This window comes from Rhinolophus hipposideros (genome assembly GCF_964194185.1).
Source record: "Rhinolophus hipposideros genome assembly, chromosome: 9".
In the NCBI taxonomy this organism is placed as follows: domain Eukaryota; kingdom Metazoa; phylum Chordata; class Mammalia; order Chiroptera; family Rhinolophidae; genus Rhinolophus; species Rhinolophus hipposideros.
In genome coordinates this window covers 28249957-28266371 of record NC_138055.1, presented here as the reverse complement: position 1 = coordinate 28266371, position 16415 = coordinate 28249957, and the positions used below count along the sequence as shown (strand labels likewise).

At 43.7% G+C, this 16415-nt stretch overlaps 1 protein-coding gene across 1 annotated transcript in view; it reads left to right on the top strand.

Moving 5' to 3' along the window:
• The window catches only part of GRIN2B (glutamate ionotropic receptor NMDA type subunit 2B), a 403139-nt gene that overhangs the window by 359866 nt on the left and 26858 nt on the right, over positions 1-16415 (top strand). The window contains exon 11 of the mRNA XM_081058567.1: positions 1670-1899. Coding sequence (XP_080914693.1) covers positions 1670-1899 — 230 coding nt within the window. The remainder of the gene's footprint in view (positions 1-1669; positions 1900-16415) is intronic.

The following is a 16415-nucleotide window of genomic DNA, read 5'->3' as shown; positions in this document are numbered from 1 at the left end:
CCAGAGTGGGGCTTGGACCATTATTTGTTTCAAAACAGTGGTTCTCCACCTTGGATGTGTATTAGAATAACCCCCGCACACCAAGTTAATAAGAACTTCTGAGGGTGGGGTGCCAGGCAGCAGCATTTTGTGAACGCTCCCCTGGCACTACTGTTGCCATCACAGCCCAGGCTGTGAGCTACTACTGTACTGAGGTATTTCCAGGTGCAGACCTGCCTTCTTGTTTGCTGTGTGCATTCTGGGTGGACAAGTGGATGTCTCCACAATATGTTGTAGTCAGTGGCTTTCTGCCTGTGCCAAAGGGTCATCCAGAAGCCATCACTACTCCCCATCCTGATGGGCGTTAGTAACAAGTGAAACATCTGAGAAGCACATGAGTGTATGTGTGTATATATATCTTGAGGTCAAGAGCTGAAGTGAGTGTGCACATTTCCCTACACTTGAAGCAAATCAAGGGGGCAAAAACTCAGACACAAAATTCAGAGCAAGGACTTACAGTTACTCACTTTACCAAATGATGCTTGTCTTCACAAAGGAGTTCAACATGGAGCCACCTTAAATATCAAGTCCCCTTGAGGCATTTTACAATGTGTAAAATTTTGATTTATAAACATCTTTTTAGTTACACATCTGTTCCATGAAATGAGGTCCACACGCACAGATGTGTGCATACAGTTAGCTATTAGGCTCAACATGTGTAGTCAATGATGATTTAGTTGGCTGAGCAGATGTTGTCAGGATCACTGATCGTATTGTAAGACCTGTGCTAATGTGTTGTAAAACTGTGCAGGCAGATGTTCATTTCTGCAGTGGAAGGGCTACACACAGACCTAGACGTCAGGCAAGATTTCACCATCGCCAAGCAGAGAGAACAGTAAGGTCACAAGCAATTTATCGGCAGAAGTCTTGACACTATCTGTGTGAGGGTTGGAGGAGGAAATTTGGGGACAGCCCACCTCTCTGCCCACAGATACATGTGGCCACGCCAGAGGTCCCGACTTCCTCTCTGGGCTTCCTGATATTCTTTTACACAGAAGCTGCTACCATAGGAAAACATTTGGGAAGTGTTGCCATTGGAGTGGGGGTCAGAGTTTCTTTTAAACATTTAGGGCTAAGTGCTAGAAGCTAAAGAAAAATCAGGATAAAGTACACTGAAAGCCATCCAGCATCAGTGTGAATAAAATTGGAGGAGGTCTCTGACAATGGAAGAAAAAGACCCCACACAATTCTTACTGACCTTTTTTGAAGTTGAAATGCTTTCTTGGTAGATACAAATATAAATTTTAGGAACAACAGGAATAAGGACGCGTGTGTGACCATAGTGGGATAGTTGGCTTTGTTGTTCAGATTCGATGTGACCTTGAGGGTCTTGTACACCTGGGGGTAGAAACCTGGCCCTTTCGGTGCCCTGAGTCATGACCATTAGTTGGAGCAAGATCACACACACACACCACATGCCTCTGATTTTTCTCCTAAGGAACTCTCTTATGTCTTCCTGGTGGGTCCCAGGAGAAGACACATAAACTCTCAACTTAAGCTATCTATAAAAAGACTGGGTCTTAGGCAGAGGGTTTCCTGCTCTGAGCAGGAGATGACCGTGTACTTGTGGATTTCAACAGAAGCAGGGACTCTGTCTTAACTTTCTGTTCTTGTCTTTTCATTATGCCAGAGCCCGGTGGCCCGTCGTTCACCATCGGCAAAGCGATTTGGTTACTTTGGGGTCTGGTGTTTAACAACTCCGTGCCCGTGCAGAACCCGAAGGGGACCACCTCCAAGATCATGGTGTCAGTGTGGGCCTTCTTTGCTGTCATCTTCCTGGCCAGCTACACTGCCAACTTAGCTGCCTTCATGATCCAAGAGGAGTATGTGGACCAGGTTTCTGGCCTGAGTGACAAAAAGGTAAGAGAGCTATTTGAAACAGTCGAGCTTTCCCTCAATCCCATTCTGAGCCATACTCACAGTCCTCACGTACCTGTTAATTTTCTGTCTTTAGAATCCACAGTTCTTTCTTATGTTCCCTTCAATTGGAACCTGGGAGCTGAAATCAGTTTCCCTACTGAAATAATATTACTTCACATTCGCCTCTTGATTTGTGAATGCTTGTCACAGGTACGCCCTGGGCTGCAAATAAGGGGCTGGGTATGTGAAGCGGCTTTCTGAGTGTGTGGTCCCTCTTGTTGGATATGCTTGGGTGGCCTATCCATGCAGGGCTGCCGCTTGGTGTTTGATTAGAGGGCCGCCCTAGGCACCCACGTCGAGGGCACTGGCCCCATTATGGCCTTCATTTTCCTCCCAGTGGGGTTTGGTTGCGGGTTCGCCCTTTGTTCTTCTGCACACTCGTGTGTTCCCAGGGCTGAGCAGGAGGGTTGTTCTTCTTATGTCCTGAAGAGAAGTAACTGCTATTTAACTTGATGATTTGCCCTGTGTGGTGCTAGAGAATGGGCTGCCCAGTGGCAGGCCTCCCTGCTGGCCTGTGCAGTGGAGAGAGGAAGGAAAGTGTCTGCTGGTTTCCATCTTTTCTGGGTGAGGATGTGCAAAACCCATTCTAAGTGGGTGTGATTCCCTAGGTCTTCCAGAAGCATCATAGGAGACATGGGAGCTCTGTCTCCTGAAACCATGGTAACTGAATGTTCCAAGACTAGTGATAGGAGCTACTACCTTCATGGAGTGTCCAGTAAAGCTCGTGGATACCTCAAAATAATTCTGGAGCCTCACAACAAATTTCCTACTCTGTTTCCTTAAGATTTAGAAAATGTGATTTTCCCCAATGATGGCTCTATGAAACACAGATAGATGTGTGTTTAGACCAGTTAGGTCAGATAGTGAATGATTTATTACATGGGTTAGGTTTCCCCAAGATAAAACTTTAAACACTTAGCAAATCGTTTGAGAAGAGTGAAAAGGAGGAGATATTCTCTTTGGGGGCTTGGTTTTGATTTTCCCGTCCTCTCATCACTACTCACCAAGAACATTCTAAAGCATGTGAGGAAAATAAACAAGTTTCTTAAGGAATTAAAAAAAAATAGAGGTATATATATATCATCCATTATACTTAACCTCTTCATGTTCTCTTTTTCTGTGATTTGTCTTCCTTTTCACTTCGGTTTTCTTCCTTATATTTAAAAATATTCCCTCTCTTGTATTTCTTTCTTCCTTATTTTTTATTTTTTTTTTTTACTTCTCTCTTCTAACTCATGATTTATTATGCATTAATTCATATGTACACTCATTTGTTACTTAATTCATTTCTAAACCTTTCTCTCTGTCATGGCTCCTTTTTCTACATCCCTCTTTTATCATTATGATCCTCTTAGAAAATTTGATTGCCCATCTCTCTTCACCTCCTGTTACAATCACTACCTTTCATGCCTATTTCTGTAACCTGGGCAGTAGTGGGGCTATGAACAGCTACTTCCTCAGGGCTTCATACCTGGATGTGGCATAGCTGAGGTGGACCATGCCTATCCCAAAACATGAATGTGGCAGAAGCATGATGGATCCTGTCCCAATGTGTGGGTTTGTCCTCACATCAGGATATGGCAGAGGTATGGTGGGTCATGTCCCCACATAGAAGGTGGCGGGACTATGTTGCCATGTAATAAATAATATGATAGAGGTGTGGTGAGTCATAGCCCTTCCTGGGGCTTTGGGCTGTCAAGCAGGGTCAAGATACCATACTTATCACATTGTTTTCTTCAAATGTCTCTGAGATTTGCTTAGGACACTGTATTTATCTTTCTCAGTCCTTCATGGGCCACCCCGCAACAACTGAATGATCTTCTATTTGAACTAAGCATAATTGAGATGATGGGAGATTGTTTTCCTTCTGTGGTTTTGAAAGAACATCAGTTTAGGCTGCTTAAACCAGACAGGCCCTGCATCTATCTGCCCTCCACACCATGTTGGTTATGATCTGAAAAGTTGGATCCCGTCAGTTCTTTGCTTTAAGAACTTTAGTGGCTCCACTGCTTATAGAATGAAGATGATTTTTATTTTCAATATGTGGCTTTCAAAGTGTTAACAAATGACTCCCCATGTGCTCCAGCTCTTCAGTCTCGTCAGCCAATGCTTAGATTCTTGCATCCTGCCTTCTAGGCCTCCGTGACTCCTTCTCCTCCCCAGCCATGCCTCCTATCCATGCATCTGCCTGGGATGTACTTCTCTTCACTTCTTCACTCACCAAACTCCTACTGAAACTTCAAGACCCAGATTAGAGATCACTTTATTTGAGGAGCTATTCTTGGCTCGTCTTGGCTCATTCTGTCATGTCAATCATTCACACCTTGATTGTAACAGTTGTCTTCCATATTGTACTATACTGTAGTAATCTGTAGATCTGTACCTGACCCCATCTCCCTGCATCTGGCCATAAGCTTCAAAAGGTCTGTGATCATAGCTTGGTTATCATTTAAAAAGTCTGTGGTGGGAGAGGGAGAGAGGGTATATTTACTTACGAGTCTCTTGCACAGAGCAACAGACTAAGCATTATAGGCAAAGCAAGTAACAAGAGAGCCAGACTTCTTTGACAGCTATTTAATGTGAAAATGCTTCAAAATGGTTATCTCTGATACATTTCAGAACTTTGCAAATGACAAAATAGTAAAGTGTAAGCATCCTACCAGAAAGTGTCAATATCATTTACATAATTATAGAAAACATTTTAGTAACAATGACATATACCTACATATCAGTGTCAGGAACAGTGATATATCAGGAAGAGTTTTCTGAAAGTACACTTAAAATGTCAAAATTCTTAATAGTTTTTTTTCTCCTTTATTTCAAAACACCTAAAGAAAACAAAGTCTTGAGACTTGGGACTGACTTTGTATGAAAAGAAGTGCATTCTGTGAATTTAGAAAAAGGAAAGAATAAAGTCATCAAAAGAATAATATTGAGAATACAAATGAGGTGATTTTGAAGATTCTTTTTTCAATGTAATTAAATTTTCTTCAATGAAAGGAACATTTAAAATGGAGAAAAGTTCCTAAACTTGTTTTGACTATCATGGATGACATATCTTCTATATAACTCAGATCAAATGATAAATATCTTAGAGTTAGGATGGGAAGATATTTACAGCCATTAAAATTATATATTTTTAAGAAATTATCTTTAATTTTATGGCAGAAAAATGTTCCCATATATCATCTTTGTTAAGGTACAAAATCAGAATGTTCACAGTTAAATTTCCATGAAAACCTATTTTGGGGCTCCTTTTTACTGGATGCCTTCCATTTTTCAGCAACACATTGTATCAGTGACTTCAGAATTATTCCACTACTTGCTATAACTACATGTGGGTGCAAGTTCTAACATTTAGCAGCCCTACTGTACATTCCATCAGCTCTCCCAGTGGGAGGAGGATGTAAGGAAGCTGGTGACATCTTTCTTCTCTTAACAAAGAGCCCACAATACTAATTCTCATATTTCTCACCTATCCAGATGGATTTCTCCTTTTGCAGTCTGCCAACCACAGTATGGAGGGGAAAGAGCTTGGCCCGGTGAAGGATGGGACATATTTGCTGGGCACTGGGTACATTAAGTATGTTACATATATGTTATATGTATAATCTTCATACAGGTATGATTATTCCCATTTTATAAATAAGGACACCGAAACTCTGGGAAGGTTAGTGACTTCCCGAAAGTCACACATTATCAAGAGACAGCCAAGGTTTGGGTCCCTATGTGTTTGACTCGAAAATCACTTGGCTAGGATGTATCAAAGCTGTGACTTAGCTAAAGGTTGATATTGACACCCCTACCTCTACTTTCTCACTTAATTCCCTACCCTCTCATTGAATGACTTTTATATCAGTTCTACTTAACCCAACCCTTCTCAGGACATAGTGCACTACCACCAGTAAGACGACTACTACTACTACTACTGATAATCATAAAAACAGTTATCATTATTATTAACAGAACTTCAACAATAATATCTCTGCTAACATTTTTTCAGCTCTTATGAGCCAGGCATAATGCCAAATATATTACATAGATTATCTTACGTAATAGTGCTATTAATAGCTTCATGTTTAGGTGAGAAAACTAAAGAAGCTTGGAGAGGTTAAGTAATTTGCCCTTCTGATGTTCCTGGCTTCCTATAGACCCTAAACAGTGTGCCACCCCGTTCATATACCGATGGTTTTTCCAGTTATTCTGTTTTCTTCCTGCCCTCCCGTCTACCTGGTCAAAGTTTAACAAGTTCTATCCTTTTCCTGGACTATAAAGTAGCTATCCAATTAACAGGTCCATAATAATTAGATAGTATTTTAACATTTGCACTTTATTTAATAAGTCTTTCAAAGACATTACTTTAAACAGGGAATAATGATGATTTCCAGTGATAGAGAAGGCTAATGGTCTTCAAATTGACTTTAGCCTGGGCCTGTTGTGACCCTCAGCATTAAGCCATTGTTGGAGGGTGGGAGAGAGGTGGCAGCAGGAGAGAGAGGGGTCAGTTATGGAGGCAGAGGATGAAGAAAGCCTGCAGGGAGGCCAAGGCTACGAAAGTCACTGGAGGCTGCCGTCTGGCCATCAGGCTCCTGAGGGTATCTAACTACATCCTGCTTCACAAGTCCTACCACCAATGTGACATATATGTGCATTGCATTTTGCAGTTCTTTTTCTCAAGGAACTTTATTAACTTCAAAATAACAAAAAGGCGCTAATCCATTTAATGAGGGCAGTCATCTTACCCCATAACATTGAAGGTACAATCAGAACAGCCTACCCACAACGAAATGAGGACCCCATGGCTTTTCTAGGTGATGATTATTCTGAGTTTCTGAGAAGTCCCATATGGTCTGGAAGTCACCTTTTGGGATATAGGTAGGGAATAACTTTTAAATAAGCATGCATATGAGTAAGTAAATATGCATTTTGGAAGAAAACCGGCCTGGTGGTAAGCATTTTACACAACTACACTGACATGTTTGGATTGTATTTGAGCACGTGTGAGGAAATGGGCCATGCTTTCCACTGGACAAATGTGTTTTCCTTGCCCTATTAACTTTAGGCTGAAAGCCAGTGGGAGACAGCTGACCTCAAGTCTGATGTGTCACAACCTGGTCTGGTCCCAGACCATCTTGGTCAGACCACGGAATATTGGGCTAAAAACAGCTTCCTGGGGAAAGTGGCAGGCATGACTACCTAGCTAGGGAGTTCGGATTGAGGGCCCAGGAAGCACCTCCAGAGAGTTGAGCAAAATGTAAGGGTCTGATTTATTGTGTGAGAGTCCTCTGGAGTTGTCAAGCAACTCCACGTCGTGTAACAGCTGGTCAAGGGCAGGTCTGAAGGAGGTGACAAGAGAAGAAAACTCCCCAAGTCCTGGGAGTATACAGGGTACAGGACATGCATGGGTGGGGGAAGGAACATCTGCCACTTTGTCTCTAAATTAGCAGAGCCAATCTGACACGTGCATGAACCACTGCCCCAAGTACCGAGACTCCTTCATTCCTGCCAGAGTGACCTTCATCCAGATGGATCCAGGACAAGGCCCCGGGGCTTGGCCAGTCCCAGATCTGTCAGTGAGGGTCAGCTGTCATCACTTCTCTGGTTTTCTTTGAAAACGGGGCTAGTTGAGTGTCTTCAACAGGTCCTCTTGAACTCTAATCCTAAATCCATCTTGACTGAGGCAGGAACTGCCTCTCCTCAGCGGAGTATGCAGTGGGGCTTCCCAGTGGTCGTTCTCCCAGCCCCAGGGTGCAGATGTCCCAGTGCTGACTGCTGTGCTCCCAGGAGGGCCCCAGGGTGCTCTTTTTCTCCTTTTTGTGTACCCCTTCACAGCATCGGGCTTCACTTTGCTCTCTTCTCCTTGCTTTCTGACATCCCATGACTTCCCACACAGGATTCCTTTCCTTCCAGCTCTTTATAGTGTCGGGGCCTCCAGCGGTTTAAATGGTAGCCCCAAAAGAGCCGCATCCACATCCTAACCCCTGGGACGTGTCAATGGGGACCTTATTTGAAAAAAAGATCTTTGCAGATGTAGTTAAGTTAAGGATCTCAAGATAAGATCATCCTGGATTATCCAGATTGATGCTAAATCTAATGACCAGTGTCCTTATTAAAAAAAAAAAAAAAAAAAGGCAGAGAGACATTTGGCACAGAAGAGAAAGCCACCAGAAGGCGAAAGGAATTCCTGGAGCCACTGAAAGCTGGAAAAGACAAAGAATGGATTCTCCCCTAGAGTCTCTGGCGAGAGCACAGCCCTGCTGACGCCTAGATTTTGGACTTCTGATCTCCAGAATGATGTGAGAATAAACCTGCATTGATTTCAGTCACCAAGCCTATGCTGATTTGTGATGGCAGCCACAGGAAACTAGCCACACGGACTCCTTTCAGAACCTGCACTCTGAGCTCTGTGCACCCTTCAGACTGGTGCTTCTCCTACGCATCTCAGTCCCCCTCATCAGCACCCCCAGCCCATTGCTTCCATAGTGGGTATTTCTTACAGCAGGATCCGGTTCAGTTCCTCTTCTCACTAGTCTCCTTCGATTGGAAAAACTGATCTACGTCACACTGAAGATTTGCAGAGACATCTTTTACACGCAGAGGGAGTCTTCTCCATGCTGGTTCATTTTAGGGAGACAATAAAAAATTTAAGTGCCATTGTGGGCTCCCTTTTGCTCTGTCCTTGAGCCTGATTAATGATAGTTTCTCACAGTGTGTAGTGTGTTATTTCTGTGCACACTTCCCACACAACTTTCTTCTAGACCTCTTAGCAGTAATGTCTCCCTCAAAGGGGATTGAGGACGTGTTTCTGTAAGATGTGTCATTTTCACAGCTCTTGTCTGGGGAAAATATTATTAATGCACCCCTTTCATTCTGGACCATGCTGTTGTTCAAATCATAGAATTGGGAGGGACTTTATGTGATTATCAGGCACAGGTGACACTTTTGTCATCAAAGGCAAACAGATGGCCTCCCCATGTAGATGAATGTGTTACACAGGAATGCACTCTCAACATGCAGTTTCTCTCCATCCTCCCAAACTACATAAAGACAAGATACCTTGGTAACTAAGAACTCGGTACTTGCAAATCTGCATAAAGAACACAAGTTCCCCATGGACATACAACATACATTTTACAAAGTGGACCTCAGGAAGGTTGTCTCATTCTGCAAATATTAGTGGAGCCACCTTTTTGTAAAATAAAACAAAATGAACAGGAAGGAAGGGAAAAGGAAAGGAAGAAAGGAATTCACAATTTTCCTACTTGAATTGAATCAAACTGGGACCCAAATGAAACCAGCAATAGACAACAAACAATTTTACTTAATAAAAATGAAACCATGCAGCATGATGTGCTGCACTTGAGCTTCAGTACTCCGGTAGTGGGAGGAGCCAGTGAGCACTTGTTTGAACTTTGGGGATCATTGAATGTCTCTGTGTGGCTTCCATATTGGGCCTCTCCGCTTCAGGCCATCTCTCCAGGTTCCGAACAGCAAGTGGCTCTGGGGACTCCCACAGAAGTTTGAATCTACTTACATGCCACCAAGTCTCTGGTTCTAAGAGAAGAGAGCTATTCCATTTAGCTGACTACTGAAGGCAGTTTCTTCATTCCGAAGTTTATTTACAACAAAAGAGAGAGAGAGAGTTCCTCAACATCCTTTTCTCTCTCGTTAAAAACAAAATTAGAAATAAGTGGTTTTGTCCAAGGGGGCTAAGCTTTTATATGCTCGCTAAATCTTGGATTGTGCACTGAGGATTTATTAAGAATTACTGTTTCACTTCTGGACAACTAAGCTCGAGTCCTTTGAGACAAATTAATGGAGCTGTGAAAATTTATATGTGGCCAAAAGCATCAGGCCTAAAATAAATCAGATTTTGGAGAGGTCAGAATTGTAGTCTCCATGAAAATTGTGACCTGTGGTCTGGGCTAGCTCTGGGTTTTTGTGGCTATTTTGGCCTTTTTGCCTTTCCAGCGCCCCCTCCCGCCCTCCCTTTTGGTGTAATGATGGCAAGAGTGGACAAAGGCCTCAACGGACTGTGCCGCCTGTTATATTTTTGGAAGTTTTATGCATGTGTTAGGGCCTGTGGGGGCCTGAGAGTGCCTAAGTCCTGGGGAAACCCAACCGTTTAGTTTACAATTTGATGTCAAAGTTTTCCTGTCCAGCATGGGTCACCGAGAGGTATAGAAAGACCACTCACGTTCTGTCAACACTGTCATCTCAGACATTTCCTCTGTTATTTTCATACCATTCTATTCGGCGGGGGCGGGGGGGGGGGTGGCTTCGATTCCAAGTGTCAAGGGCACTAGCTGCAGGCCAGCATGATCCTGAGTGCTGTCCGAGTGGAGAGAAGAGAACCAGCAGGCACGCAAACTCCCTCACGGTGCGGGCGGCTTAGACTTGCAGGAGGAAGAGTCAGGAGGAAGATCAGGGGCTCATGTCCTCACTTTAACAATTACATGGCTAGTCTGCATGAGTAGTTGTGGGAACATGGGAAGAAGAGACTGCCTGGGAAGGGGTGAGGTAGAGTGGAGTGTTGATACCAAAGTCACTTGGGGAACCCTTTTGAAATAAATAGGCCTCTCTTTGCCCAGCTGGAAATAAAAGTACAGGTAGTGAAATCTCCCACCTGAGCAGGGCCTGCCAGGAGGCAGCCAAAACACCGAAAGTATAAAAAGAGTTGTGAGACCCTTTTTGGTACTTTTGGGGGGAAGTTATTGAAGGGCTGTGACATCCTCCCTTTCTCCTACTCCCCTAAAATCCATTGAAGGGGCTTAGAGGAGACCTAGGTATTCAGGTTCTGCAGTTAGAATGGAGAAGGAGCTGGCGTGTGACCCAAAACAGGGAAGACAAGAGCTGACAGGTCTTAGCTAGAGTAGGTCACCTAGTAGGTGGGCCAGACTGTGGCCAGTGGCAGGCGGGCAGGTGTGCATTCCTTAGGACCAGATTAGGCCATGTGGGAATGAAGGAGTCATTCTGGACCCAGAGTGGAGGGAAGTATTTTTTAAAGGTACCCTGCCCAAAGAGCTTCCTGCCCAAGATGAGGAAACCAAATCAGAAATTTGCTGGAGGGGTGTCACCTGATGGAAAAGCTTGAAGGGGCTGGTATAAGGGACCAGCTGCACTGAAGCAGTTGCAGACCAAGGTTCTCACTGAGAGATTCTCTAGGGAACCCAGGAACTTGCCTGAGAAGGAAAAGAGCCTGCTTAGAACACCTACCAGGCCTAGAGAGCATCAGGGCAGGATCACCACAGTAGGCCCAAATGAGTGCTTTCCTGCCTCTCAAGCCTCCTCCTTTTCCTGCTCCCATTGCCTTTCACTCCACTGCAGAGAGTGGGAAGGGAACAGCTAGAATACGGGATCTGTAAGAGCTGACTTTGTTTGGTTTTCATTTCTTGGCCAGCTAATCACCACTAGGTTTCCTGGGGCCAAATCTGTCGGGTTTTCTCTTCCCTTACTATTGAACATTTATTGAACTATTTAATGAACATATACTTTGTGCCAGGCCTATTGTTAGACTTTTCACATCCATTGCTACTTTTAATCCTCATGCCCACCTTTTGAAATAGATATTATTAACAGCATTTTATAGATGAGGAGAAACATGTAAGTGTTAAACAAATTCACCAAAATCATTCAACTAGAAAGTGAGGGCGTCAGGATTTGACCCAGGGTTTGCTGACGCCAGAGCCCACAGCTATTCTATTATACTGCACTGCTACAGCCCTGTGTCTTCCTTGTGTGGACACAGGAAGGAGGGGTATCTAGAGGCACTGGCCTGGTGCAGCAGAATCCAGTCAAGCCCCTGTCCTGGGGACCCCTCTGGTCTGGCTTCTTGGATTCTCAAGAGGGTAATTATGGACCTGCACAGACCCACAGACCACTTGCTACCCATCTGAATCACGGAGACCTAGAAGAGACTATTGTTCACTGAAATCTAGGAGTATCCCCAACAAGGACTCCATTATCTTCATTTCTGTACTCACAGCCTCTTGCAAGTTTAAGAGCCACTTATGTAATGAGGGTTGACTAGATGAATGGATCTATGAAAAAGGGACTATTGTCGGCTGCCATGTTTTCTCTCTTCTAGGAAGTAACCAATGCACTTATTTAATCCAGCTAGAAAGGAAAAGGTCCCAGTTTCAACAAACTACTTCCGTTTAGAGGAAAAGAAAGGAAGATAGAGAGGAAAGAATTAGAGAGGAGGAAAATGGCACCCTACTCCATCTCTTCATCTTCATATTAAAAGGAAAATAAAGTAAGAACAATTTTAACTATTTCTCAAGTATTTCTGACAAGGAGACCATGAGTAGCTTAAGTCTATAAACCACCTTGATCATAAATTTGCCAAGTGCTTAATTCCTTAAAACTTCCTCACTCATCTCTCAGCTTATCGCTAGCACCACAGTATGTTCTGAGTTAAGTATAAGCCAGTTCCGTTTCTTGCTAGAACTTACTGCCAACAGACCCTGAGACGGCTGGGACTCAGCCTTTTTTGGACTGAGTCCAAAAGTGATGTTGATCTGGTGTTATTTTGGTGCCGAAGAAAGAATGCTGTGATGTCTAATGATGTCTCCTAGTGGCCTCAAATACAAATTGAACAAGATGGCTAACACCATTGCGTTATGAAGGACACTGCAGCAGTGGACCTCATGGGCAGAGAAACCTTTGGGAAGTGAGCCTTTTATTGCTCCCAGAAAACAAAAGAAAAACTGCACGTGAACACACAAGGTTATCCATTCGCGTGCCTTCACATGACACACCACCCCTCACTTCAAACACATGCACACACCATACACGGTGCAGAGGCAGCTCTGTCTGGAAGCACAGCAATTTCCTGCTCATGCCTTTTCTTCTTATAAAAGTGCATCCAATTAATTGTGGCCAATTACGTACAAATCCCTTTCTGTTTGCCAATCAGGACTGCCTGACCAGGCAAGAGGCACTCACCTGCTTCATTATGCAAATTGATATTCCAAGGCTGAAGAACAATGCCGCCTTCCTTCAGCATAGCAGGCTGCTAATATGAGACTGCTCCAGTGGAGTTGCTTTAACCCTCTGATGATGAGAGAGGGCTGAGAAGGCCTCACGTGGAGAGGGGGACAAAGTCAAAATCAGTGCCAGCTCTCTGATATGAGAACCGTTACTCCGGTATGAACTGGGCTCTGACATGGAAATTCATCACTAGGTCTGACAAGACTCGAGACAATTGGAGTCCAAATAGTTTAGACAGAATAGCTTGATTCCTTAAATACCCCTGTGGTCTGACAACCATAAATAACATTTCACAGGATATGATGGGCACCCGTAAGCATGGGGTCAGGTGTGGCCACAAATGTACCAATACTCAGAATACCTGTAGACAAAAGCAGGCCTGATCCACCATGAAAGTGTTTAGGAACTATTACCTGCAGAGAAAGAGTTCTTTTATTCCCCAGTAACCACAGTTGTGAAGACTTACTTCTCTCTTGCCTGCCTCACCTTCTTACCTTGTCCTACCGTGTTTCCTTGAAAATAAGACTGGGTCTTATATTACTTTTTGCTCCAAAAGATGCATTAGGGTGTATTTTCAGGGTGTGTCTTAATTTTTCATGTACAACAATCTACATTTATTCAAATACAGTCATGTCATCTTCTTCTGGAACATGGTCATAACGTACTCAATGCGTCTGTCTGGCTGACGATCTTAACTGGGGCTTATTTTGGGGGTAGGTCTTCTTTTCGGGGAAGCACAGTAGCACTTCAGAATCTCTTCTTGAATTGGAATTACAATCTCACGTCTCAACCCCAAGTCATTGAAAAGAGGCTTCTAACAAAATTATCTATTTGTCACCCTGGTCCTCTCTGCAGGGGGTGGCACGAGCCAGACACAGGGTATAGCAGTGTGGGCATTTGTGCTTTGCAGCTGTGGTCTCAGTGACATGTAGTAGGGCTTCAGTTTTGGGGTTGAACTATCATGAAATCACACGTCGTCTAATATACCCATGTTCCGTAATAAGTCCCTCCAGAATGCAGATGAGCCAGGCAAACAGCCAGGCCATCGCCACCCCCTCCTTGCTGGTACCAGCACTCCATGTGGGCTGCTGTGTACACGTCAAAGATAAAAGGAACAACACAGCATGCCTGCAGCATCCGAAGGATGTGTGGTTCAGCGAAGAAGGAGCAATCACTGAAAGAAAATGGCTCCCAAGGCAGCCCACAAGCTGAGTGATTGGTCTGCATGACCACTACTTTTTTAAGAATGCTTTCATGTGCTTATACTTCCAATTTCAAAATTTATATAAAAAGAACACACACACACAAATTAAACTATCTGCTTCTTAAAGTACATATGTTTAGCGACACTGAGTGATGGTTTGATCACAATTCAATGAGACTTTCTTTTAAGGTTTTTTCCCTCTTAACACCTAACTGTGATCCATCCCTTTGGTCTAAAAAAAAACAAGGCTTTTGGTTTTTCTGGACATTGGTCATGTAGAAAAATAGGGACTGTCAGGTTTGGATGCCCTGGAAGGGTGCTTAGGAAAGCAGCAAAGTTCAGCAAGTGAGGTATAAATATAGAAAGTGGAGTGCAAGGGCTAGCCCTGCACCCAAGCCCAGAAATTCCTTTTTCTTTCCTCCAGTTCGTCATCGCCTGCCCCTCCCTGATGCCCAGGCACCCCACCCCTGCCCTCCTACAACAGCCAGAACCCACCTTTGTCACCCTCCACTAGAGTCATTGATCAAATGCCCATTTCCTTTACTGCATTGTAAGCTCCTTGAGGCAGCAGACATCCTTTCAATAACTATTTCACTCCTGGGACAGTACCTGCTACATAATAGAAGTATGCTAAGTGAACGAATGTTTCCAGAACATAAACTAATAATATTAACACAAAAGTTCTGCTCTCTTATGGATTAAATTGCCTTTAATGAGCTAGCCATTTACAGTATTGTTGCTCTGGGAAAATGTATTTTTCTGAACAGTTGATTTATAAATGAACTCTTGAGGACGGCATGTTCATAGGTTGGAGCCTGCCTATTAAAAATTGCATTTACAAAGCCAAAAATGAATTAACCTTTGTATGATGTTCCTTTGCACTGTGAACAAGCAGGGCCCTCGTCCACGGTGATCACTGCGTAAAACCACATCAATAGTTACAGTCTCAGAGAGTGGCTTAGTCATTAGTGACCATGGGTGGCATTCCCTGGGCTAGACAATTTACATTCTTTGTCTCATTTACTTTTCCTGCCAAACCTTTTAGGCAAATGTTACCTTTGCCTTACAACAGAGAGAACTAAGACTCAGCCAATTTAAAGCATGTGATACGGCTGGGCTCCTTAGCCCCTCTGGTGCCTCGGTTTCCTAATTATAAAATGAGGATAAAAATGTTACTTACATTATAGGTGTCATGCTGATTAAAGACTTAGAATACCAGTAAAGTGCTTAGAGCGGTGCCCCATGCCTACTAACCCCTCATTAAACGTTAGGGCTCAGATCGTCCCATAGACCCAGGCTTTGTGCCTAAGTCCATCTCACAAAGCCCACAGTGTTTCTAGTTTCTGATTAGTGTGTACCGTGAAAGCCATGGAAGAACTAGTACTAATCCATCTAGAGCCTATGTGCAGTCCTCCTTCCACCCTCCCTGCTCCTTGCACTTTCCTGTTTCAATGAAATTCTGGGGAAAGGGGGCGGGGTGGGGTGGAGGACAATAGGAATACGTCAGGACTGGAAAGGTGTGCAAGAGAGCATGGAGGAGCCACGCTGCGTGCTTAGACTCCCTAAAAGGAGCTCTGGATCCAAGGGTTCTACTGCAAGAAGTGTATCTGCCATAGGCAACAGGTACCTGGTACCACTTTGCAACCATCTTGTGGGTCTTTTGAGAGAAAGCATTTAGCGTCCTCCTACGTGCAGGGGAAGAGTTCAATGAACATTTCTAAATCTGTATCTGTCATCCATCACTGTGATAGAAAGTTACTTCAAATATGTTTTCATTTAACTACAGGGCCCTCCCCCAAACAGTTTCTTCCAGGAATGGACAGATGACAAAACTGGGTTTCTCTTAAAGTCCTCCCTGCTTGCATGATCTTGTATTGCCAAAGAATTGTCTGTCCTTTCAGACTCCCAGAAAAAGTACACCTAAGTGCTCCTACCTCATGCTCTCTTGGAGACTTAGAAAAGAGCTTTAGCTTCACTGCAGTTTATTGATGAAATCAGAGAATTTATAACGTTCCTAAGTTTATCATTAATACTCATTTTAACTAGTTTATTTAGCAATAGGAAATACATTCTTATTGTCATAAATAGTTGCCACTCTATCATAATTTGTGCACGAATGAAGGAAATACTGGGGTTCCCTAGTGACCCTCACCATTTGGAAAATTCCCAGAATGTCAAAATAGATGTGGGTTTGGGAGAACCTGAGACCCATTGGTTTTAGTCCCTGAAGCTCCTCTTCTCAGTTCCCAGCCTAGGGAGC